General features: G+C 44.3%; 1 protein-coding gene across 1 annotated transcript in view; it reads left to right on the forward strand.

The window, feature by feature from the left end:
* Window positions 1–1,412: 1,412 nt before the first annotated feature.
* Window positions 1,413–24,210, forward strand: part of LOC124663297 (zinc finger BED domain-containing protein RICESLEEPER 2-like) — a 70,979-nt gene continuing 48,181 nt past the window's right edge. The window contains exons 1-2 of the mRNA XM_047201021.1: window positions 1,413–1,814; window positions 1,912–2,054. Of these exons, the coding sequence (XP_047056977.1) occupies window positions 1,414–1,814; window positions 1,912–2,054 (544 nt within the window). The 5' untranslated portion in view covers window position 1,413. The remainder of the gene's footprint in view (window positions 1,815–1,911; window positions 2,055–24,210) is intronic.

The following is a 24,210-nucleotide window of genomic DNA, read 5'->3' on the forward strand; positions in this document are numbered from 1 at the left end:
ACATTTTTGTACCCATGGGTGGTACCCATACCCTGCCTGTCAAGTTGTGGGTAGGGCATGGGTATGACTCCGTACCCGCGGGTATACCCATACCCTGCCCGTAATACCTGACATGTGGACCCAAGATCGGTAACCAAACAATTAAGAAGGGCACAGTAGCCAAGCAACCAAATCCAGACCCCGACGCCCAAATTAATTCCTAGTTGCCTCGTCTCCCGAATCGGCCCAATCCCATCGTTCTCGTCAATCGCCGCTGCTCCCCGATGCTCGTCTTAATCGCCGTCGATACCCTCATGGCCTCACTCCCTCCCCGTCCCTCACCAGCTCCCCAATCCCCATCGCTCCGCCATGGACACCATGGAGTCGGCGAGAACTCTAGCCGGAATCAATTTGATCTCCGCTCGGCGGTCCCCAAATTTCCTTCACGCCGGCAATCGCGGCAGGCTGTGGCCCTAGCGAGAATCAATTAATCCGATCTCCGCCCAGCCCTCCCCAAATTTCCTTCAAGCTAGCAATGGCGGCAGTCGTGGTGCGATCAATACCGGATTAGCACGGCAAATCAGCAACGGCCGACCAAGCCCAATGGCTCCAACTCTCCGCTCCAAGTACTAGCAATCCCGGCCGGTAAGACATGTGACTCCTCGTAAATTAGTGATTTCTTTTTCAGTCAGGCCATCTAGAGAATCTTTGAATCACGTAGTCAACTACAGCTTCTCCTCCAACGCTGTAAATGAGCGAAATAAATTTTCAGTCAGGCCATGTATAGAAGCTTTTTTTTTTTTTGCGGGGGATGTATAGAAGCTTTGAATCATCTAAAATATCCTTGTCTAGAGGAAAACGTAAAATAGTCTGATGTGTACTAGTCTTAATATATTGTAGATTCTCCAACGATGTAGGTTGAACCCTTTACCAGATGAATAAGTATTAGCTATCCTTGCACCATATAATATTAACTTTGCCCAAAATTGTGTTATGCTATTTTCGGATAGGACTGTCATATTTTTTTTGCAATTCAGAAACTTATTTGCTAATTGCTCTGTATGATGCATAGATCATTGGATTCTCAAGATGGAGCAGAAGGTTCAGCTGTTGCTGGTTCAGGGAATGGAAACTCTGTCGATCCTTTAGTGTCTCAACATGCTACTCCAACATCGCAAGTTGCTACTCCGATATCTCAAGCTGCTACTCCGACATCTGAAGCTGCTACTCCGACATCTCAGGTTACATCTGGTAGAGCTGGTTCTAAGAGGAAGCTAACATCCGACAGTATGGAATGAGATGGAATCAAAATTAGAAAATGGAGAATGGAAAGTCGAGTGCAATTATTGTCACAAAAAATTTGCTTCGGGACCTAGAGCTGGCACCACTCACTTGCGTTCGCATTTGGATTCTTGTCCCGCTAGGCATGCACCTATGGGCCCAAAGCAACAAAAATTAAGGTTGACAAAAGGTGAAGGTGGCAAAGTGAATGTAGAAAATATCATTTTTGACCAAGAGAAGGCTAGGAAAGATCTTGCATTGATGATATGTGAACATGAGTACCCTTTATCTATTGTAGATCATAGTGGGTTTCACAGATTTTGTTCTTCTTTGCAGCCATTGTTTAAGATGGTGTGCAGAAATACTATTAGGAATGATATTGTGGCTATGCATTCTGCTCAAAGGGAGAAGATGGTGAATTTCTTTGCAACTTTCAAACACCGAGTGGCTATCACTACAGATTTGTGGACATCAGGCTATCAAAAGAGAGGTTACATGGCTGTTACTCCACACTATATAGATGATTCTTGGAACCTCAAGAGCTTTCTTATGAGGTAAAATCTGAACAGAGCACACTAATAACTATTAACAAGTACCAATCCATGTTTATGTTGTACTAATGGTTTGTTTATGTTTTATTGTGTTAAATAGGTTTGCTTATGTGCCATGTCCACATTCAGCTGAAGTTATATGTGAAGCCTTGTATGAATGTCTCGTTGAGTGGCACCTTGAGAGGAAGATCTCCACCATCACTTTGGACAACTGCACATCAAATGACAAGGCTATGGATATATGTCAACACCCGGATTTTTATGTCCGGATGCCTATTATGTCATACATCGCAATCCCAGGAAAATTGTTGTTGCGAGGCATAATAGTTAAGTATCACAGTCATCATTCATTACAAACCATAATGTCTTACAACTTGGAATCACATGATCCATATTACACAAATAGTTGATCTAATGATCAACGAACAAACACCAGTTCATAGCGGAAGCGTAAGATACAAGGACTCTCTAGTCCACGAGCCAACGCTTGACGTTAGAAGCTCCTAGTTGTGGTAGACGTCCTGCTGATCGTCCTCCTCGTACTGCGGCTCGGCTTCATAGTCTGGCCATTTGAATAGCCAGGGACAAAGCCGTGAGTACTTTATGTACTCGCAATCTAGTACTAGTGTAAGTACTAACATTACTATAGAAAGTGTTCTAAGCTCTAAGTTTATTTGCATAAAGCCAAATTTTATTTCATAAACACTTTTGTAAACAACTCCTCAAGTGCTAACTAACTCAAGTGGGAACATTAGTGTCATTCCCACAACTCAGTTGTGATTCAAAGTCAAAGTCACCTTTCAGGTTCAAGTTCAAAAACACCAGTTACATAAATTCTGATGACGGAAACAGAATGGCCTTTCCAATTGTCCATATCCGCGGACGCGGCTATTCGAATAGTTCTACACTCTGCAGAGGTCGCACACTTGTGCCACAACATTTGATTACATCCGTCAGGGGTAAAACCCCGAATAATCGTAACTCGATACGCGGATCATCAACCATTAACCTTTCACTTACACACCCTAGTATAGGCACCTCTCCCCATGAGCTTGGCCTCCCGGTGAAAACCAACTGTTAACCCGGGAACTGCACAGGGCTTGGCCGTACAATTCACCTTCAATTCACATCACTTCTCAACAACGGAGGCAGCCTCAAGCATAACCCCTATGATGTGTGTTCAGAGGGAACCCATACTAAGATACATAAATTTCCAGCTAAGCCCTACCCATAATCAGGTATTGTGGGGGTACTCAAAAATTGGAATGGTATCGCATCCAATCAATCATCAGTTTTTTAGCCCAAGTCACCAAGTCAACTTCAGTGTCATATTCACCTTCAAAATCTTTCAATGGAAATGACTAATCATTCCAAGGTTTTCACCATCATCATTTCATCAACACAATGTTCCCATCTAGAGTAGTCATCTTAAATTTAGCACTAGCCCCTATGTGTGAGGGGTGCTAAGTATTGGCTTTGCTTCTAGGCTAAGTTTGATGCTCTTGTACTAACTCCATACTAAACTAGTAAATCGTAAATCAACAAGTACTTTGATAAAACAAAAGTAAATAAAGCTTGTAAAGTAAAACTGGGAAATAGGGTTATAAGCATAAAGTAAAATGGGGTAATGCCTTGCTCATGGTGAGCTTTGCACTTTGCAAGAGTATTATCTTGCCTTGGTTGGGAAACTGGTCAAAGTGGTCTTCTTCTTCCTGGAAGTAGACCTCCTCCTCCTCCTGGTACTCCTCGGTACTAGCGTCTAAAATACGAATACGGGGTACACAATCATCACACCAAACTAATCTACTAAACTATGCACAAACATGGTTCACACACTTAAACTAGCATCACATATTACTATTAAGTTGGTGGATGGGTTCTTCTTATTAATTAAGAAAAATAATTTCCTCTCACACTAATATTAAAGGTTACTTTGAATTATTCAGAGAAATAATTTCCTCTCATTCTCTTATTAAGATTTAATTTCTCTCATGCATAATATGTGACCTAGGTTGACCCAAGTCAACCTCTTCACACTTATCATTTGGAGAAAAAGATTTAAATGAGGTGAGCACCTCATACCATTTAATTCTAGCATAACCAAGATTTAATATCACCAACAATTCCTATGGGACCTAAATAACCAGAGTCTCCACTTCATTTGGAAATTGTGGTGACAAGATTTAAATGAGGGAAAATCCCACATAAGATTTATTAATAGTTTTGGGACAATATCTTTGACTAGAAAAATAGCCATAAAGGCATTTAAAACAACTAAACCATGATCATTCAAAGTAAGCATAGCATATTCTTGTAGAAACAATTAGTATAAGTGAAAAGTGAATTATTGGAGGTGGAATTAAGCTGAAAAGCATTTATGGTTGATTTTTAAGAATTATTACAAGGCAGAAAAGTCCCTGCTTTGTTTATTTTGCCACTTTAATTCTACACAAGATCTAGGGTTCTATCCAGTGGCAAAGTGTAGATAATTTCATAAGGTTTCCAGAAATATAAAGTTTGTAAAATTTGGCTGAGTAGATTTGTCACAAATGAATTTCAAAGTTTGCTTCAGATTGTGTATTTTATCTAATTTCCAAATTTGAATTCAAATAGGTGGGCTTGCGCGGGAAACGAACTTGGGCCGGCCCAGTACTGCGTCTAGCGCAGCGGGCCGTCTGACCGCGTGGGGGCCACGCGTCAGTGAGTATTACTCACCGAACCGGTACGGGGAAGTGAGGAGCGTTGGATCAGGCGATGATCCAACGGCTGGAGGTTGTCGTCGTCGACGGCGAGAGGCAGTGGCGAGCGCGGCGGCAGCAGGGGGTCGGAGCCGTCGTCGGAGCTCCGACGGTCGTCGGAAGGGTGCGCCGCGTCGTTGTCGATGATGGGGAGGCGCCTGGAAGCAGCGGCGCGTCCCGGGGCGGCTTCCTTCTCCGGCGAGCTTCGGCTACGGGCGGCGGCAACGAGCTAGCAATTGCGGCGGTGTGGTGGCTATCTGGTGAAATTGGGGCGGCGAGGAGAACTCTGGTGAGGTGGGGAAGAGATTGGCGTGCTTAGTTTGGGGCGCGGAGTGCTCCTTTTATAGCGGCGAGAGGAGGTTGTGGCGCCCGGCTAGGTTCGCCATGGTCGCCGTCGGTCCAGGGCCGCGAAGAGCCAAGTGATGGGCGCGGAGTGTTGGCGACGTCCATGCGGTGCTGACGCGCTTGATTGTGGGGAAAACGAGGCACTACAGCGGAGGTGAGCTTGACGGGAGCTCGCGGGCAGTGGCGGATGGACGTCGACGCGTTCGTCACCTGCGGCGTTCCCGCGGGCCAGCGAGCGTGTCCGGGCGTGTCACGGTGAGGTGAGGCGTCGGCCGGCGGTGAGCGTGAGGGCTGAGGTGATGCGAGGACGCGGGGCGTCGTCACGCTCTGAGCGTCCAGGGTGCTCGCCATGCGCGCTCTGGCGCGGCATGGGCGTTGCCTGGGCGTCACTGGGCGCGCTGTTTCCGGCGTGTGCGTGCGTCGTGTTGACCATGGGATGGTACGGGCGTGTCCAGGAGAGTGAGGGGAGGCTAGTGGACACGGTGGTTCAGGCTGGAGATGACCAGGTGAGGAGATGGCATGGTGAGGCCATGCCATGCCACGGCATGGCATGTTTGAGGTGATTTAATCCAAACCTGGCCAGTGCAAGTGGTGAGGTTGATGTGGTGAGGTGAGAGGGAGACTCCAGGGTGCAGAGAGGTCAAAGTTGGACTAAGTCCAAGTTGAAAATGAGGTATGGGCTCAAATTGATACCCTGCCTGCCAAGTGTTTGTGGAAATGCCCGAAAGAAAATTATTTTCGAATTTTGAAATTCTTTTTGGTGGGTTGTATTCATATATTGAAAGGAGCATTTTGGTGGTGGTGGTGGTCAAAAAGGAGTTGAGATACAAAATCACATTTTGCATATGATCTTGTTTATGTGAGAAAGTTCCAACTTTGCTTGCTTCCCATTTGAAAATGGTGAAGAATTTGGGGTGGTGGTTTTGGGCAAAGTTGTAGTGCTTGAGTTTGTCTTGGATGAGATGAAAAGGTTTGACAAAGTTTAGAAGTGGAAAGAAGAGAACCAGGGGCTCAAAGTGGCCATCAGACTAAAAATGGCATAAGTGACCATATTGCATGTGACTTGGAATTTGAGTTTGATTTTGGTTTGAATTGAGTTGGCTTGATTTCAAAGGTGTTAATAAGTGTTTAGTAACCATTTACAAGTAATGGTGCAAACCAAATTGGCCTAGATTAAGTATTTGCAAAAATGGCATAGGCCTTATGTGAGAGTGAAATGGATTTTTGGGATTTCTTTTATATTTCAATTTTAATTGGCTAAGGGTGATCAAGTGATCATTGTTAGGGTTTTAGAGTGAGAGAGAACACATAAGCAAACATCATGGCAATTGCACACTCAAAATAATTAATAAGGTGATCTATATGCATAAACCTATATGAGGAGAAAAAGTTTTTGTTAACCCTGATTTTTGGATTCTTGAATTCTCTCTTGTTCATTTTATTGAAACTTGGGATGTTACAAACCCTTCCCCCTTACAAAAGATCTCGTCCCGAGATCTAGAGAAAACTAGGTACTAAAGAGATTTGGGTATTCCTTCTTCATATCTTCCTCGCGTTCCCAAGTTGCTTCTTCTTCGGTGTGATTACTCCATTGTACTTTCAGGAACTTGATACTTCTGGTGCGGGTGGTCCTGAATGCTTCTTCCAGTATGCGAATAGGCACTTCGCGGTAGGTTAGGTCCTTGTTGATATCAATGGCTCTGTGGTCGATGTTCTTGAATACTTCGGTCTTCTCAGGCACTTCTAGGCACTTCCGAAGCAGTGAGATGTGAAACACATTGTGTACGGCGGACATCTCTTCCGGTAGTTCCAACTGATATGAGACTTCTCCTCGGCGATCTAGAATCTTGAATGGTCCGACATATCTGGGGGCGAGCTTTCCTTTGAGTTGGAATCTCCGCATTCCTTTGAGGGGTGAGACTTTGAGATACACAAAGTCTCCGATCTCGAACGTCATCTCTCGGCGTCTCTTGTCGGCGTAGCTCTTCTGTCTGGACTGAGCGGTCTTGAGGTACTCACGGATCTTGTGCACCTTTTCTTCGGCTTCTCGGAGAACATCGGGGCCGAAAACTTGACTATCTCCGACTTCCGACCAGTTCAGAGGGGTACGGCATTTCCTTCCGTACAGGGCTTCAAAGGGGGCCATCTGTAAGCTGGCTTGATAGCTATTGTTGTAGGAGAATTCTGCATATGGTAAGCAGTCTTCCCATTTGGATCCGTACTCTAGCACACGAGCTCTCAAGCATATCTTCTAGTATCTGGTTGACTCTCTCGATCCGTCCGTCGATCCGTGGGTGGTATGCTGTGCTGAAATTCAGACGGGTTCCTAGTCCTTCATGTACTTTCTGCCAGAATCTTGAGGTGAATTGTGATCCTCTATCTGACACAATTGACTTAGGGGTTCCGTGCAGGCTGACTATTCTGGATATGTATAACTCAGCTAGCTTTGGGCCTTGGTATGTGGTCTTGACAGGGATGAAATGTGCAACCTTGGTCAACCTATCAATGACTACCCAAATGGAGTCATTTCCTCGGCTAGATTTGGGCAATCCTGTGATAAAGTCCATACCGACAGAATCCCATTTCCACTCCGGAATCTGTAAGGGTTGCAACAGTCCTGCGGGTCGTTGATGTTCTGCTTTGACTTGCTGACAGATATCACACTTGGCGATGTAACTTCCTATCTCTCGCTTCATTCCGTGCCACCAGAATTGTTCCTTCAGGTCTTGGTACATCTTGGTACCTCCGGGGTGGATTGAATAAAGGGTGTCATGAGCTTCTTGCAGAATGATTTGTTTTAGTTCAGAGTCCGAGGGTACGCAGAGACGTTCTTTGTACCAAAGAACTCCGGCTTCGTCTATGGTGAATCCTGGTGCCTTTCCTGCAGCTATCTGACTCTTTATTCCGTCAATGCTAGCATTTCCCTTCTGGGCTTCTTTTATCTGGCTCATCAAGGTGGGTTGGAGTTCAATGCTGGCGAGGAATCCTTCGCTCACTAGCTCTAGTCTGAATTGTTCAAACTCTTGGTACAGGCTTGGTTGCTCTATTGCGATCATGGAGTTTAACTGACACGGCAGTCTGCTCAAGGCATCCGCTACCACATTGGCCTTGCCGGGGTGGTAGTGAATTTCCATGTCGTGTTTCAAGCTGATTGGTTGAATCTTACTAGTGCACACAAAATCTTCTGTAACGAACGAATGCGATGCTCCAGAATCAAACAACACTCTTGCAGGTATTGAGTTAACAGAGAACATACCCAGCACCACGTCAGGTGCTTCCTGGGCTTCCTCAGCATTCATGTGGTAGAGGCGACCTCCGCGGTTGTTCGGGTTGTTGGGGGCGAACTTCTTGCCGGTGGAGACACGGCGTTGCTGCTGAGCTGGTGGGGCGGGGTTGCCTGCGAGCTTGGCGAGCCTCTTGGGACACTCATTGGAGTAGTGCCCCACTACACCACACTCATAGCAAGTGATGGTGGTCTTGTCTTGCTTGTTCGCGACGGGGATTGCATTGCTCCCGGTCCTTGGTGCGGTGTTGGTGTTGCTGTGGCTGTTGTTGTTGTTGGGGGCTCTTGGCGGAGCGCGGTTGAAGTTGTTGTTGGTGTTGTAGTTGCTGTTGTTGTGGTGGCCTCCTGGCCTGGGGTTTCCTCCACTCCGGTTCTGATAAACCGGACGTGACATCTGTGCATTGGGCTTGTTGGTTCTGAAACCTCCGCCTGAGTTGGGGCGGTACCTTGGGGCATTGCTAGGCCCACTCTGATTCATCATGCGGCGCTTGCGGTTCTCGCTGGCTTGGTGCAGTTTGCCTTCCATCTGGATGGCGGAGTCAACAAGGGCTTCGAGGTCGGCAAAGGGGATGTTGATCAACACAGTCTGCATCTCATCATGCAGTCCGTTCAGGAACCTTTCCTTCCTCTTCTCAGTAGTGTCGGTCTCATCCGGGGCGTACCTTGACAGTGTGAGAAACTTGTCGCGGTATTCCACCACGGACATCCGGCCTTGCTTCAGTTCACGGAATTCATCTCTCATCTTCTTTATCAGACCCGGGGGCACATGGTACTTGCTGAACTTGAGCTTGAAATCAGTCCAAGTGATAAACTGTCCCGCGTTCATGGCACGGGTGCTTGTCCACCAAGCTCTTGCTGGTCCTGCTAAGTAGTGCGTTGCAAACAGCACTTTCTCATTCTCTTCTACTCCAGCTACTTCTAGATTGTTCTCCATAGTTTGGAGCCAATCATCTGCATCAAGTGGTTCCTCAGTCTTGCTGAAAACTGGCGGGTTGGTATTCTGGAAGTTCTTGAGCTTGGATCCTGGGTGATCATGGTGACCTTGATTGTTGTTGACAAGCTGTTGAAGTGCTGCAATGTTGGCTTGCCTTTCAGCTCTTTCTGCTTCTCTATCTTCCAGCATAACTTGCAACATCTGCATCATAGCGTCTTGGTTCGTGTTGCGAGTTGGAGGGGCCATCTGAGTATTGAGATTGATTATGAGAGAAGAGGGAAATTTCTATGGCTTGTTTTGTGGTTGAGTTCAGAAGTTTAAAACTTGAAGTCTTTTCATGATGACACAAACCTACATTCATTCATAGCAAACAACACACATTACAAGCTAACACACTAAGGGTTTTAAGAACCCTTCTTTTCCAAGCTACGATACATGGGGCGGGATACAACTCACACCTACGATAGTGCATAAGTGAACTACTCCTCCTCATCAACATCGATGGGGGTGTGGTCATCATCCTCGTCGTCCAGGAAGTCGTAGTCTTCCCCCTCGGTGTTCTCATCCTCCTCGAAGTCGTTGTCGTCACTCAGGTAGTTGCTTCCTCCCTGAATGTCTTCTCCATCTTCCTCCATCTTCTTCATCTGCTCTTCTTGGGCCTTGACAGTGGCCTCAAGTGCTGCGATCTTCGCGCGGAGGCGGTCGATAGTGGCATCCTTCTTTGCGCGCTGCTGGCGGAGAGTCCTGCGGTCCTTGGCGAGCATCTTGATGCAGTCGCCCTGCTCGATGATGCGGGCGTGAGTCTGGTTGGCGTACTCACGGGAGTGGTCGAGATCCTGCTGAGTGTGGTACAACATGAAGTCGAGATGCTCCACGTGGTGCTTCAGCTGCGGGTGCGATGACATGTCCATGGGTTCTCCAGCAGAGTTACGCCTCGCGAGGTGAGAAAAGCGAGGGTGCTGGAGTGCCTCCCCGCTCATCCCGCACAAGCGTGCGAGTCCCTCCTGAAGTCCGCGAGCGAGTCCGTCCAGCCAGTTGCTCTCCATGAAGGAGAAGAGGATCCTCTCAGAAGTGGGAGGCTCCATCTTGCCCCTCAAGTCAGCGGTGATGATCCACTGCAGCTCGCCTCTCGGCTGGTTCGCGATCTGCGATCCGTGGAACTCGGGTGCGGGCGACCAAGGTGGTCGGACAGGGCGTTGAGGTCGTGCTCGAAGATCAAGCTTCCCCCATTCCCAAGCTGGTAAAACTTCGTGTTCACGGGCTCCATCTGAAAGTGAAGTAAAGGATTAAGTTAGAGAAGTGAACAAGTGTGGCAAAATTTTAGTTATATTTCTAAGGAAGAGCATGACTTCTTGTTTTTCCAAAGAGCTCAAGGAGAAGACAAAGATTAAAATTTTCAGAAATACTTCATTTCTTTTTGAAACTCAATTTTTCAGAACGTCCATTTCTAACTAGGGTCTCCTAAGGTCAAACAATGGCTCTGATACCAACTTGTCAACACCCGGATTTTTATGTCCGGATGCCTATTATGTCATACATCGCAATCCCAGGAAAATTGTTGTTGCGAGGCATAATAGTTAAGTATCACAGTCATCATTCATTACAAACCATAATGTCTTACAACTTGGAATCACATGATCCATATTACACAAATAGTTGATCTAATGATCAACGAACAAACACCAGTTCATAGCGGAAGCGTAAGATACAAGGACTCTCTAGTCCACAGGCCAACGCTTGACGTTAGAAGCTCCTAGTTGTGGTAGACGTCCTGCTGATCGTCCTCCTCGTACTGCGGCTCGGCTTCATAGTCTGGCCATTTGAATAGCCAGGGACAAAGCCGTGAGTACTTTATGTACTCGCAATCTAGTACTAGTGTAAGTACTAACATTACTATAGAAAGTGTTCTAAGCTCTAAGTTTATTTGCATAAAGCCAAATTTTATTTCATAAACACTTTTGTAAACAACTCCTCAAGTGCTAACTAACTCAAGTGGGAACATTAGTGTCATTCCCACAACTCAGTTGTGATTCAAAGTCAAAGTCACCTTTCAGGTTCAAGTTCAAAAACACCAGTTACATAAATTCTGATGACGGACAGAATGGCCTTTCCAATTGTCCATATCCGCGGACGCGGCTATTCGAATAGTTCTACACTCTGCAGAGGTCGCACACTTGTGCCACAACATTTGATTACATCCGTCAGGGGTAAAACCCTGAATAATCGTAACTCAGTACGCGGATCATCAACCATTAACCTTTCACTTACACACCCTAGTATAGGCACCTCTCCCCATGAGCTTGGCCTCCCGGTGAAAACCAAGCTGCTAACCCGGGAACCGCACGAGGCTTGGCCGTACAATTCACCTTCAATTCACATCACTTCTCAACAACGGAGGCAGCCTCAAGCATAACCCCTATGATGTGTGTTCAGAGGGAACCCATACTAAGATACATAAATTTCCAGCTAAGCCCTACCCATAATCAGGTATTGTGGGGGTACTCAAAAATTGGAATGGTATCGCATCCAATCAATCATCAGTTTTTTTAGCCAAAGTCACCAAGTCAACTTCAGTGTCATATTCACCTTCAAAATCTTTCAATGGAAATGACTAATCATTCCAAGGTTTTCACCATCATCATTTCATCAACACAATGTTCCCATCTAGAGTAGTCATCTTAAATTTAGCACTAGCCCCTATGTGTGAGGGGTGCTAAGTATTGGCTTTGCTTCTAGGCTAAGTTTGATGCTCTTGTACTAACTCCATACTAAACTAGTAAATCGTAAATCAACAAGTACTTTGATAAAACAAAAGTAAATAAAGCTTGTAAAGTAAAACTGGGAAATAGGGCTATAAGCATAAAGTAAAATGGGGTAATGCCTTGCTCATGGTGAGCTTTGCACTTTGCAAGAGTATTATCTTGCCTTGGTTGGGAAACTGGTCAAAGTGGTCTTCTTCTTCCTGGAAGTAGACCTCCTCCTCCTCCGGGTACTCCTCGGTACTAGCGTCTAAAATACGAATACGGGGTACACAATCATCACACCAAACTAATCTACTAAACTATGCACAAACATGGTTCACACACTTAAACTAGCATCACATATTACTATTAAGTTGGTGGATGGGTTCTTCTTATTAATTAAGAAAAATAATTTCCTCTCACACTAATATTAAAGGTTACTTTGAATTATTCAGAGAAATAATTTCCTCTCATTCTCTTATTAAGATTTAATTTCTCTCATGCATAATATGTGACCTAGGTTGACCCAAGTCAACCTCTTCACACTTATCATTTGGAGAAAAAGATTTAAATGAGGTGAGCACCTCATACCATTTAATTCTAGCATAACCAAGATTTAATATCACCAACAATTCCTATGGGACCTAAATAACCAGAGTCTCCACTTCATTTGGAAATTGTGGTGACAAGATTTAAATGAGGGAAAATCCCACATAAGATTTATTAATAGTTTTGGGACAATATCTTTGACTAGAAAAATAGCCATAAAGGCATTTAAAACAACTAAACCATGATCATTCAAAGTAAGCATAGCATATTCTTGTAGAAACAATTAGTATAAGTGAAAAGTGAATTATTGGAGGTGGAATTAACTGAAAAGCATTTATGGTTGATTTTTAAGAATTATTACAAGGCAGAAAAGTCCCTGCTTTGTTTATTTTGCCACTTTAATTCTACACAAGATCTAGGGTTCTATCCAGTGGCAAAGTGTAGATAATTTCATAAGGTTTCCAGAAATATAAAGTTTGTAAAATTTGGCTGAGTAGATTTGTCACAAATGAATTTCAAAGTTTGCTTCAGATTGTGTATTTTATCTAATTTCCAAATTTGAATTCAAATAGGTGGGCTTGCGCGGGAAACGAACTTGGGCCGGCCCAGTACTGCGTCTAGCGCAGCGGGCCGTCCGACCGCGTGGGGCCACGCGTCAGTGAGTATTACTCACCGAACCGGTACGGGGAAGTGAGGAGCGTTGGATCGGGCGATGATCCAACGGCTGGAGGTTGTCGTCGTCGACGGCGAGAGGCAGTGGCGAGCGCGGCGGCAGCAGGGGGTCGGAGCCGTCGTCGGAGCTCCGACGGTCGTCGGAAGGGTGCGCCGCGTCGTTGTCGATGATGGGGAGGCGCCTGGAAGCAGCGGCGCGTCCTGGGGCGGCTTCCTTCTCCGGCGAGCTTCGGCTACGGGCGGCGGCAACGAGCTAGCAATTGCAGCGGTGTGGTGGCTATCTGGTGAAATTGAGGCGGCGAAGAGAACTCTGGTGAGGTGGGGAAGAGATTGGCGTGCTCAGTTTGGGGCGCGGAGTGCTCCTTTTATAGCGGCTGGAGGTGGCCGCGGCGCCCGGCTAGGTTCGCCATGGCCGCCGTCGGTCCAGGGCCGCGAAGAGCCAAGTGATGGGCGCGGAGTGTTGGCGACGTCCATGCGGTGCTGACGCGCTTGATTTTGGGGAAAACGAGGCACTACAGCGGAGGTGAGCTTGACGGGAGCTCGCGGGCAGTGGCGGATGGGCGTCGACGCGTTCGTCACCTGCGGCGTTCCCGCGGGCCAGCGAGCGTGTCCAGGCGTGTCACGGTGAGGTGAGGCGTCGACTGGCGGTGAGCGTGAGGGCTGAGGTGATGCGAGGACGCGGGGCGTCGTCACGCTCTGAGCGTCCAGGGTGCTCGCCATGCGCGCTCTGGCGCGGCATGGGCGTTGCCTGGGCGTCACTGGGCGCGCTGTTTCCGGCGTGTGCGTGCGTCGTGTTGACCATGGGATGGTACGGGCGTGTCCAGGAGAGTGAGGGGAGGCTAGTGGACACGGTGGTTCAGGCTGGAGATGACCAGGTGAGGAGATGGCATGGTGAGGCCATGCCATGCCACGGCATGGCATGTTTGAGGTGATTTAATCCAAACCTGGCCAGTGCAAGTGGTGAGGTTGATGTGGTGAGGTGAGAGGGAGACTCCGAGGGTGCAGAGAGGTCAAAGTTGGACCAAGTCCAAGTTGAAAATGAGGTATGGGCTCAAATTGATACCCTGCCTGCCAAGTGTTTGTGGAAATGCCCGAAAGAAAATTATTTTCGAATTTTGAAATTCTTTTTGGTGGGTTGTATTCATATATTGAAAGGAGCATTTTGGTGGTGGTGGTGGTCAAAAAGGAGTTGAGATACAAAATCACATTTTGCATATGATCTTGTTTATGTGAGAAAGTTCCAACTTTGCTTGCTTCCCATTTGAAAATGGTGAAGAATTTGGGGTGGTGGTTTTGGGCAAAGTTGTAGTGCTTGAGTTTGTCTTGGATGAGATGAAAAGGTTTGACAAAGTTTAGAAGTGGAAAGAAGAGAACCAGGGGCTCAAAGTGGCCATCAGACTAAAAATGGCATAAGTGACCATATTGCATGTGACTTGGAATTTGAGTTTGATTTTGGTTTGAATTGAGTTGGCTTGATTTCAAAGGTGTTAATAAGTGTTTAGTAACCATTTACAAGTAATGGTGCAAACCAAATTGGCCTAGATTAAGTATTTGCAAAAATGGCATAGGCCTTATGTGAGAGTGAAATGGATTTTTGGGATTTCTTTTATATTTCAATTTTAATTGGCTAAGGGTGATCAAGTGATCATTGTTAGGGTTTTAGAGTGAGAGAGAACACATAAGCAAACATCATGGCAATTGCACACTCAAAATAATTAATAAGGTGATCTATATGCATAAACCTATATGAGGAGAAAAAGTTTTTGTTAACCCTGATTTTTGGATTCTTGAATTCTCTCTTGTTCATTTTATTGAAACTTGGGATGTTACAATATATTACCAGATAAGTTGGACACAAGCTCTCTCATGAAGAATGGTCAACTAATGCATATGCGTTGTGCCGCTCACATATTAAACTTAATTGTGAAAGATGGAATGAGTGTCTTAGAGCATGGTATTGAAAGGGTTCGTGATAGTGTTGCATTTTGGTCGGCCACACCTAAAAGGCATGAGAAGTTCGAAAAGATGGCAAAAACTTTGAACATAGAGTATAACAAAAGGATAACTCTTGATTGTAAGACTAGATGGAATTCAACTTATACCATGATTAGCATTGCAGTACAGGACATAGAGATATTTGAAAATTAAAGGCACGTGAAAAGAAATTTAAGTGTTGCCCAACCAAAGATGATTGGAAGTTTGCAAAAGAAATATGTGATAGGTTGAAGCTCTTTTTTGATATAACTGAGTTATTCTCGGGCACCAAGTATGTCACGGCAAATCTTTTTTTCCTAAAGTGATTACCATTCGCTTAGCCATAAGGAAATGGGGTAACAGTGACAATGAGCTTATACAAAAAATGTCCGAGGAAATGAAGGATAAGTTTGAGAAGTACTGGAAAGATATCCATGGTCTTATGTCCGTTGCAACGAGTTCTTGATCCAAGGTATAAACTCAATATTCTTAATGCTCTTTATGGTCCCCTCTATGGACGAGAGCATGCAACCACAGAAATAGAGAAGGTGAGGAAGTTACTGATTGGATTAGTGAAGCAATATAAAGACGAAGTTGAAGGTGAGGATACATGGGATGCTTATGTTGCTGAGCCAGTTGGAGAAGAAGATGAAGCCATGAAACTCTATGATCTGTATATGTCTAGTCGTCCCACTGTACCTTCTTCATCAATCCATACAGAATTGGACTTGTATTTGGAAGAAGCTTGTCTTCCTAGAACACAAGAACTGGATATCATCACTTGGTGGAAGGTTAGCGGCTCGAGGTTTCCTACCTTGCAAAAACTTGCTCGTGATATATTGCCTATTCCCATAACATCTGTGGCTTCCGAATGTGCATTTAGTACTAGCGGAAGAGTACTAAGTGCGCATCGTAGTAGACTTACTCCGAATGTGGCTGAAGCTCTCATGTGCATGCAAGCTTGGTCTCGTGCTGATATGTTAGGTAATATGGTTTTGCACTTGCATTTGTTTCTCTACTTTTCAGATAACTTGCCATTTACTAATGTTGGTTATTTCATCAGGTGGATGGGATTCTACTCTCTTTGCTACATTTCAGAGTGTTCTTGAGGATGATGAAGAAGATATGGTAAATTACTAAAATGCGTTGATATAAAATTAGATGTGCATAGTTTACTAATGTTTTTTTTATCATTTGTTGCGTCTGTAGGATGAGTCTACTTCAATCATCACTCAAGAGAGAAGATGCGGCACTGCTTCTATCTCTGTTGGGTTGGCGGTTGACGGCTGGTGTTTGTGCTCTCTAGATGCTGTCCAGCAAGCTGATGTTTGTGCTGGTCTAGTAGCTGGTGTTGATGGCCCAAAGAACCAATCACTTGTCGTTGTGTTGTCCGCTAGCTACTGTAGCTATTTCCGTTGGCTGATGCTGGTGCTAGATGTTGGCTTTTCGGTCGCTCAGACTATGAAATTTACCTTTCTGTTGTTATTTGTTACTTGCTGGCTATTATGCTCTGAACTATGTTAAGTCGTGGTGTCAACCATCTGTGTCAGTTGTCAAATTATCATGTCACTTTTGATTTACTACTATGAGATTAAGGCTTATATGACATCGTCATTTCCAAATTTGATATGTGGCATGAGCTAACTATTATTGATTTAGGATATTGATTTTTGTTTGTCAAATCTCTAGTAAAGTTATGGAAAAATTATGTTTTTGAATATACCCGTCGGGTACCCAATGGGTACGGGTACCCGCCGGGTATGGGTGTGGTAAAATTTCATACCCGCGGGTACGAGTATGGGTAGAATTTTCTACCCGTGGACTATATGGGTATGGGTATGGTATTGCTCTACCCTGCCCATACCCTGCCCATTGCCATCCTTGAGTGGGACGACTAGACATATACAGATCATAGAGTTTCATGGCTTCATCTTCTTCTCCAACTGGCTCAGCAACATAAGCATCCAATGTATCCTCACCTTCAACTTCGTCTTTATATTGCTTCACTAATCCAATCAGTAACTTCCTCACCTTCTCTATTTCCGTGGTTGCATGCTCTCGTCCATAGAGGGGACCATAAAGAGCATTAAGAATATTGAGTTTATACCTTGGATCAAGAACTGTTGCAACGGACATAAGACCATGGATATCTTTCCAGTACTTCTCAAACTTATCCTTCATTTCCTCGGACATTTTTTGTATAAGCTCATTGTCACTGTTACCCCATTTCCTTATGGCTAAGCGAATGGTAATCACTTTAGGAAAAAAAAGATTTGCCGCGACATACTTGGTGCCCGAGAATAACTCAGTTATATCAAAAAAGAGCTTCAACCTATCACATATTTCTTTTGCAAACTTCCAATCATCTTTGGTTGGGCAACACTTAAATTTCTTTTCACGTGCCTTTAATTTTTCAAATATCTCTATGTACTGTACTGCAATGCTAATCATGGTATAAGTTGAATTCCATCTAGTCTTACAATCAAGAGTTATCCTTTTGTTATACTCTATGTTCAAAGTTTTTGCCATCTTTTCGAACTTCTCATGCCTTTTAGGTGTGGCCGACCAAAATGCAACACTATCACGAACCCTTTCAATACCATGCTCTAAGACACTCATTCCATCTTTCACAATTAAGTTTAATATGTGAGCGGCACAACGCATATGCATTAGTTGACCATTCATCATGAGAGAGCTTGTGTCCAACTTATCTGGTAATATATCCATAGCCTTGTCATTTGATGTGCGAGTTGTCCAAAGTGATGGTGGAGATCTTCCTCTCAAGGTGCCACTCAACGAGACATTCATACAAGGCTTCACATATAACTTCAGCTGAATGTGGACATGGCACATAAGCAAACCTATTTAACACAATAAAACATAAACAAACCATTAGTACAACATAAACATGGATTGGTACTTGTTAATAGTTATTAGTGTGCTCTGTTCAGATTTTACCTCATAAGAAAGCTCTTGAGGTTCCAAGAATCATCTATATAGTGTGCAGTAACAGCCATGTAACCTCTCTTTTGATAGCCTGATGTCCACAAATCTGTAGTGATAGCCACTCGGTGTTTGAAAGTTGCAAAGAAATTCACCATCTTCTCCCTTTGAGCAGAATGCATAGCCACAATATCATTCCTAATAGTATTTCTGCACACCATCTAAAACAATGGCTGCAAAGAAGAACAAAATCTGCGAAACCCACTATGATCTACAATAGATAAAGGGTACTCATGTTCACATATCATCAATGCAAGTTCTTTCCTAGCCTTCTCTTGGTCAAAAATGATATTTTCTACATTCACTTTGCCACCTTCACCTTTTGTCAACCTTAATTTTTGTTGCTTTGGGCCCATAGATGCATGCCTAGCGGGACAAGAATCCAAATGCGAACGCAAGTGAGTGGTGCCAGCTCTAGGTCCCGAAGCAAATTTTTTGTGACAATAATTGCACTCAGCTTTCCATTCTCCATTTTCTAATTTTGATTCCATCTCATTCCATACTGCAGATGTTAGCTTCCTCTTAGAACCAGCTCTACCAGATGTAACCTGATATGTCGGAGTAGCAGCTTCAGATGTCGGAGTAGCAGCTTGAGATATCGGAGTAGCAACTTGCGATGTTGGAGTAGCATGTTGAGACACTAAAGGATCGACAGAGTTTCCATTCCCTGAACCAGCAACAGCTGAACCTTCTGCTCCATCTTGAGAAGCCAATGATCTATGCATCATACAGAGCAATTAGCAAATAAAGGGTTCAACCTATAGCGTTGGAGAATCTACAATATATTAAGACTAGTACACATCAGACTATTTTACGTTTTCCTCTAGACAAGGATATTTTAGATGATTCAAAGCTTCTATACATCCCCCGCAAAAAAAAAGCTTCTATACATGGCCTGACTGAAAATTTATTTCGCTCATTTACAGCGTTGGAGGAGAAGCTGTAGTTGACTACGTGATTCAAAGATTCTCTAGATGGCCTGACTGAAAAAGAAATCACTAATTTACAGGGAGTCACATGTCTTACCGGCCTGGATTGCTTGTACTGGAGCGGAGAGTTGGAGCCATTGGGCTTGGTCGCTGTTGCCGATTTGCCGTGCTAATCCAGTATTGACTGCACCACAGCCTGCCGCGATTGCTAGCTTGAAGGAAATTTGGGGAGGGCTGGGCGGAGATCAGATTAATTGATTCTGGCTAGGCCACAGCCTGCCGTGATTGCCAGCGTGAAGAAAATTTGGGGACCGCCGAGCGGAGATCAAATTGATTCCGGCTAGGTTCTCGCCAGCTCCATGGTGTCTCGTGGCGGAGCGATGGGGATTGGGGAGCTGGTGAGGGACGGGGAGGGAGTGAGGCCATGAGGGTATCGACGGCGATTAAGACGAGCGTCGGGGAGCAGCGGCGATTGACGAGAACGATGGGATTGGGCCGATTCGGGAGACGAGGCAACTAGGAATTAATTTGGGCGTCGGGGTCTGGATTTGGCTGCTTGTCTACTGTGCCCTTCTTAATTGTTTGGTTACTGATGCGTGCAATTAACACACGTCCGTTGGGAACCCCAAGAGGAAGGTGTGATGCAGACAATAGCAAGTTTTCCCTCAGAAAGAAACCAAGGTTTATCGAACCAGGAGGAGCCAAGAAGCACGTTGAAGGTTGATGGCGGCGGGATGTAGTGCGGCGCAACACCGAGGATTCCGGCGCCAACGTGGAACCCGCACAACACAACCAAAGTACTTTGCCCCAACGAAACGAGTAAGGTTGTCAATCTCACCGGCTTGTCTGTAACAAAGGATTAGATGTATAGTGTGGATGATGATTGTTTGCAGAAAATAGTAAAGAACAAATATTGCAGTAGATTGTATTCGATGTAAAGAATAGGACCGGGGTCCACAGTTCACTAGAGGTGTCTCTCCCATAAGATAAATAGCATGTTGGGTGAACAAATTACAGTCGGGCAATTGACAAATAGAGAGGGCATGACAATGCCCATACATGATATGATAAGTATAGTGAAATTTAAGTTGGGCATTACGACAAAGTACATAGACCGCTATCCAGCATGCATCTATGCCTAAAAAGTCCACCTTCAGGTTATCATCCGAACCCCTTCCAGTATTAAGTTGCAAACAACAGACAATTGCATTAAGTATGGTGCGTAATGTAATCAATAACTACATCCTCGGACATAGCATCAATGTTTTATCCCTAGTGGCAACAGCACATCCACAACCTTAGAACTTTCCGTCACTCGTCCCGCATTTAATGGAGGCATGAACCCACTATCGAGCATAAATACTCCCTCTTGGAGTTAAGAGTAAAAACTTGGCCAGAGCCTCTACTAATAACGGAGAGCATGCAAGATCATAAACAACACATAGGTAATAGATTGATAATCAACATAACATAGTATTCTCTATCCATCGGATCCCGACAAACACAACATATAGCATTACAGATAGATGATCTTGATCATGTTAGGCAGCTCACAAGATCCAACAATGAAGCACATAAGGAGAAGACGACCATCTAGCTGCTGCTATGGACCCATAGTCCAGGGGTGAACTACTCACTCATCACTCCGGAGGCGACCATGGCGGTGAAGAGTCCTCCGGGAGATGATTCCCCTCTCCGGCAGGGTGCCGGAGGCGATCTCCTGAATCCCCGAGATGGGATTGGCGGCGGCGGCGTCTCGCAAGGTTTTCCGTATCGTGGCTCTCGGTACCGGGGGTTTCGCGACGGAGGCTTTAAGTAGGCGGAAGGGCAGGTCAAGGGCGTCACGGGGGCCCCACACGCAGGGCCGCGCGGCCGGGGCCCGGGCCGCGCCGCCTCGGCGTGTCGTCGCCCCGTGGCCCCACTTCGTCTTCTCTTCGGTCTTCCGGAAGCTTCGTGGCAAAATAGGACCCCGGGCGTTGATTTCGTCCAATTCCGAGAATATTTCCTTTGTAGGATTTCCGAAACCAAAAACAGCGAGAAAACAACAGCCGGCTCTTCGGCATCTCGTTAATAGGTTAGTGCCGGAAAATGCATAAATATGACATAAAGTATGCATAAAACATGTAGATATCATCAATAATGTGGCATGGAACATAAGAAATTATCCATACGTCGGAGACGTATCAGTTACCGATCTTGGGTCCACATGTCAGGTATTACGGGCAGGGTATGGGTATACCCGCGGGTACGGAGTCATGCCCATGCCCTACCCACAACTTGACGGGCAGGGTATGGGTACCACCCATGGGTACAAAAATGTGCCCATACCCTCCCCATACGGGCAGGGTACCCGCGGGTACCCGTACCCATGGGTAAAATTGCCAACCTTGGTCCAAGGAGATAGATCGCATTTGATTTCTTGTTTTTGATAGATCTCAACAAGGACATCCATACCAGGACAACATAGAAAACAGATAATGGACTCCTCTTTAATGCATAAGCATTTCAACAACATATAATATTCTCAAAAGAGATTGAGGATTAGTGTCCAAACTGAAACTTCCACCATGATTCATGGCTTTAGTTAGCGGCCCAATGTTCTTCTCTAACAATATGCATACTCAAACCATTTGATCATGAAAATCGCCCTTACTTCAGACAAGACGAACATGCATAGCAACTCACATGATATCCAACAAAGGTGTAATAGTTGATGGCGTCCCCAGAAACATGGTTATCGCTCAACAAGCAACTTATAAGAAATAAGATACATAAGCTACATATTCTTTACCACAATAGTTTTTAAGGCTATTTTCCCATGAGCTATATATTGCAAAGACAAGGAATAAAATTTTAAAGGTAGCACTCAAGTAATGTACTTTGGAATGGCAGAGAAATACCATGTAGTAGGTAGGTATTGTGGACACAAATGGCATAGTTTTTGGCTCAAGGATTTGGATGCACGAGAAGTAATCCCTCTCAATACAAGGCTTAGGCTAGCAAGGTTGTTTGAAGCAAACTCAAGTATAAACCGGTACAGCAAAACTTACATAACACATATTGCAAGCATTATAAGACTCTACACTGTCTTCCTTGTTGTTCAAACACCTTAACCAGAAAATATCTAGACTCAGAGAGACCAATCATGCAAACCAAATTTTAACAAGCTCTATGTAGTTCTTCATTAATAGGTGCAAAGTACATGATGCAAGAGCTTAAACATGATCTATATGAGCACAACAATTGCCAAGTATCAAATTATTCAAGACATTATACCAATTACCACATGAAGTATTTTCTGTTTCCAACCATATAACAATGAACGAAGCAGTTTTAACCTTCGCCATGAACGTTAAAAGTAAAGGTAAGAACATATGTGTTCATATGCAACAACGGAGCGTGTCTTTCTCCCATACAAAGAATGCTAGGATCCGATTTTATTCAAACAAAAACAAAAATAAAAGCAAACAGATGCTCCAAGTAAAGCACATAAGATGTGACTGAATAAAAATATAGTTTCACTAGAGGTGACCTGATAAGTTGTCGATTAAGAAGGGGATGCCTTGGGCATCCCCAAGCTTAGATGCTTGAGTCTTCTTGAAATATGCAGGGATGAACCACGGGGGCATCCCCAAGCTTAGACTTTTCACTCTTCTTGATCATATTGTATCATCCTCCTCTCTTGACCCTTGAAAACTTCCTCCACACCAAACTCGAAACAAACTCATTAGAGGGTTAGTGCATAATTGAAAACTCATATATTCAGAGGTGACATAATCATTCTTAACACTTCTGGACATTGCACAAAGCTACTAAAAGTTAATGGAACAAAAAATCCATCAAACATAGCAAAACAGGCAATGCGAAATAAAAGGCAGAATCTGTCAAAACAGAACAGTCTGTAAAGACGAATTTTTCTGGGGAACTTAATTTGCTCAGATGAAAAAGCTCAAATTGAATGAAAGTTGCGTACATATCTGAGGATCACGCACGTAAATTCGCAGAATTTTCTGAGTTACCTACAGACGGGGCTGCTCAATTTCGTGACAGTAAGAAATCTGTTTCTGCGCAGTAATCCAAATCTAGTATCAACATTACTATCAAAGACTTTACTTGGCACAACAATGCAATAAAATAAATATAATGAGAGGTTGCTACAGTAGTAACAACTTCAAAGACTCAAATATAAAACAAAAGTGCTGTAGTAAAATAATGGGTTGTCTCGCATAAGCGCTTTTCTTTAACGCCTTTCAGCTAGGCGCAGAAAGTGTGAATCAAGTAACATCAAGAGATGAAGCATCAACAGAGGGGTTTGGAGTTTTCTCAACTATTCATTGTATCTTATCTATGTAAGTAACTCCTCTTTCGTTGCTCCTAGGCTTACTATCCTCATCAAACAAATTTTCGGGAACAAGCCAAGCATAGTTATTTTCTAGAGCTTCATGCATTCCTAGGAGCTTACTAGGTATCGGTACTTTAATCTCCCCACCATCATTAACATTATTAGTGTACTTTATTCTATCCATGTCCATCTTTTCAAGTGTTTTTTTGCAAAATCGGTATAAAAGCCAAGCCTCTTATGCTTAATAAAAACTTTTCTAGCTTTTTTAGCTAGATCACCAAATTCTCTAAGAAGGACATCTAAAACAAAATCTCTCTTTTCTCCCCTTTCCATATCAGAGAGTGTAAGAAACATATGTTGGATTATAGGATTAAGATTAACGAATCTAGTTTCCAACATGCGTACTAAAGAGGCGATAGCACTTTCATAAGTAGGAACAACTTTTACCAAGGATCTATCTTCAAAATCTTCATCCATACTAACATGGGTGAAAAATGCTTCTATATTATCTCTTCCAATGATAGACCCTCGCCCTACCGGTATGTCTTTCAAAGTGAACTTAGGAGGAAACATGATGAAATAAACAAAAGGTAAATAAAGTAAATGCAAGTAACTAATTTTTTTTGAGTTTTTAATATAGTGAACGCAAACAAGACAGTAAATAAAGTAAAACTAGTAACTAATTTTTTTGTATTTTTGATATAGAGAACAAACAAAGCAGTAAATAAAATAAAGTAAAGCAAGACAAAAACAAAGTAAAGAGATTGGATGTGGGAGACTCCCCTTGCAGCGTGTCTTGATCTCCCCGGCAACGACGCCAGAAAAATCCTTGCTGGCGTGCAATTGACACACGTCCTTTGGGAACCCCAAGAGGAAGGTGTGATGCGTA

This window comes from Lolium rigidum, chromosome 6 (genome assembly GCF_022539505.1).
Source record: "Lolium rigidum isolate FL_2022 chromosome 6, APGP_CSIRO_Lrig_0.1, whole genome shotgun sequence".
Classification (NCBI taxonomy): domain Eukaryota; kingdom Viridiplantae; phylum Streptophyta; class Magnoliopsida; order Poales; family Poaceae; genus Lolium; species Lolium rigidum.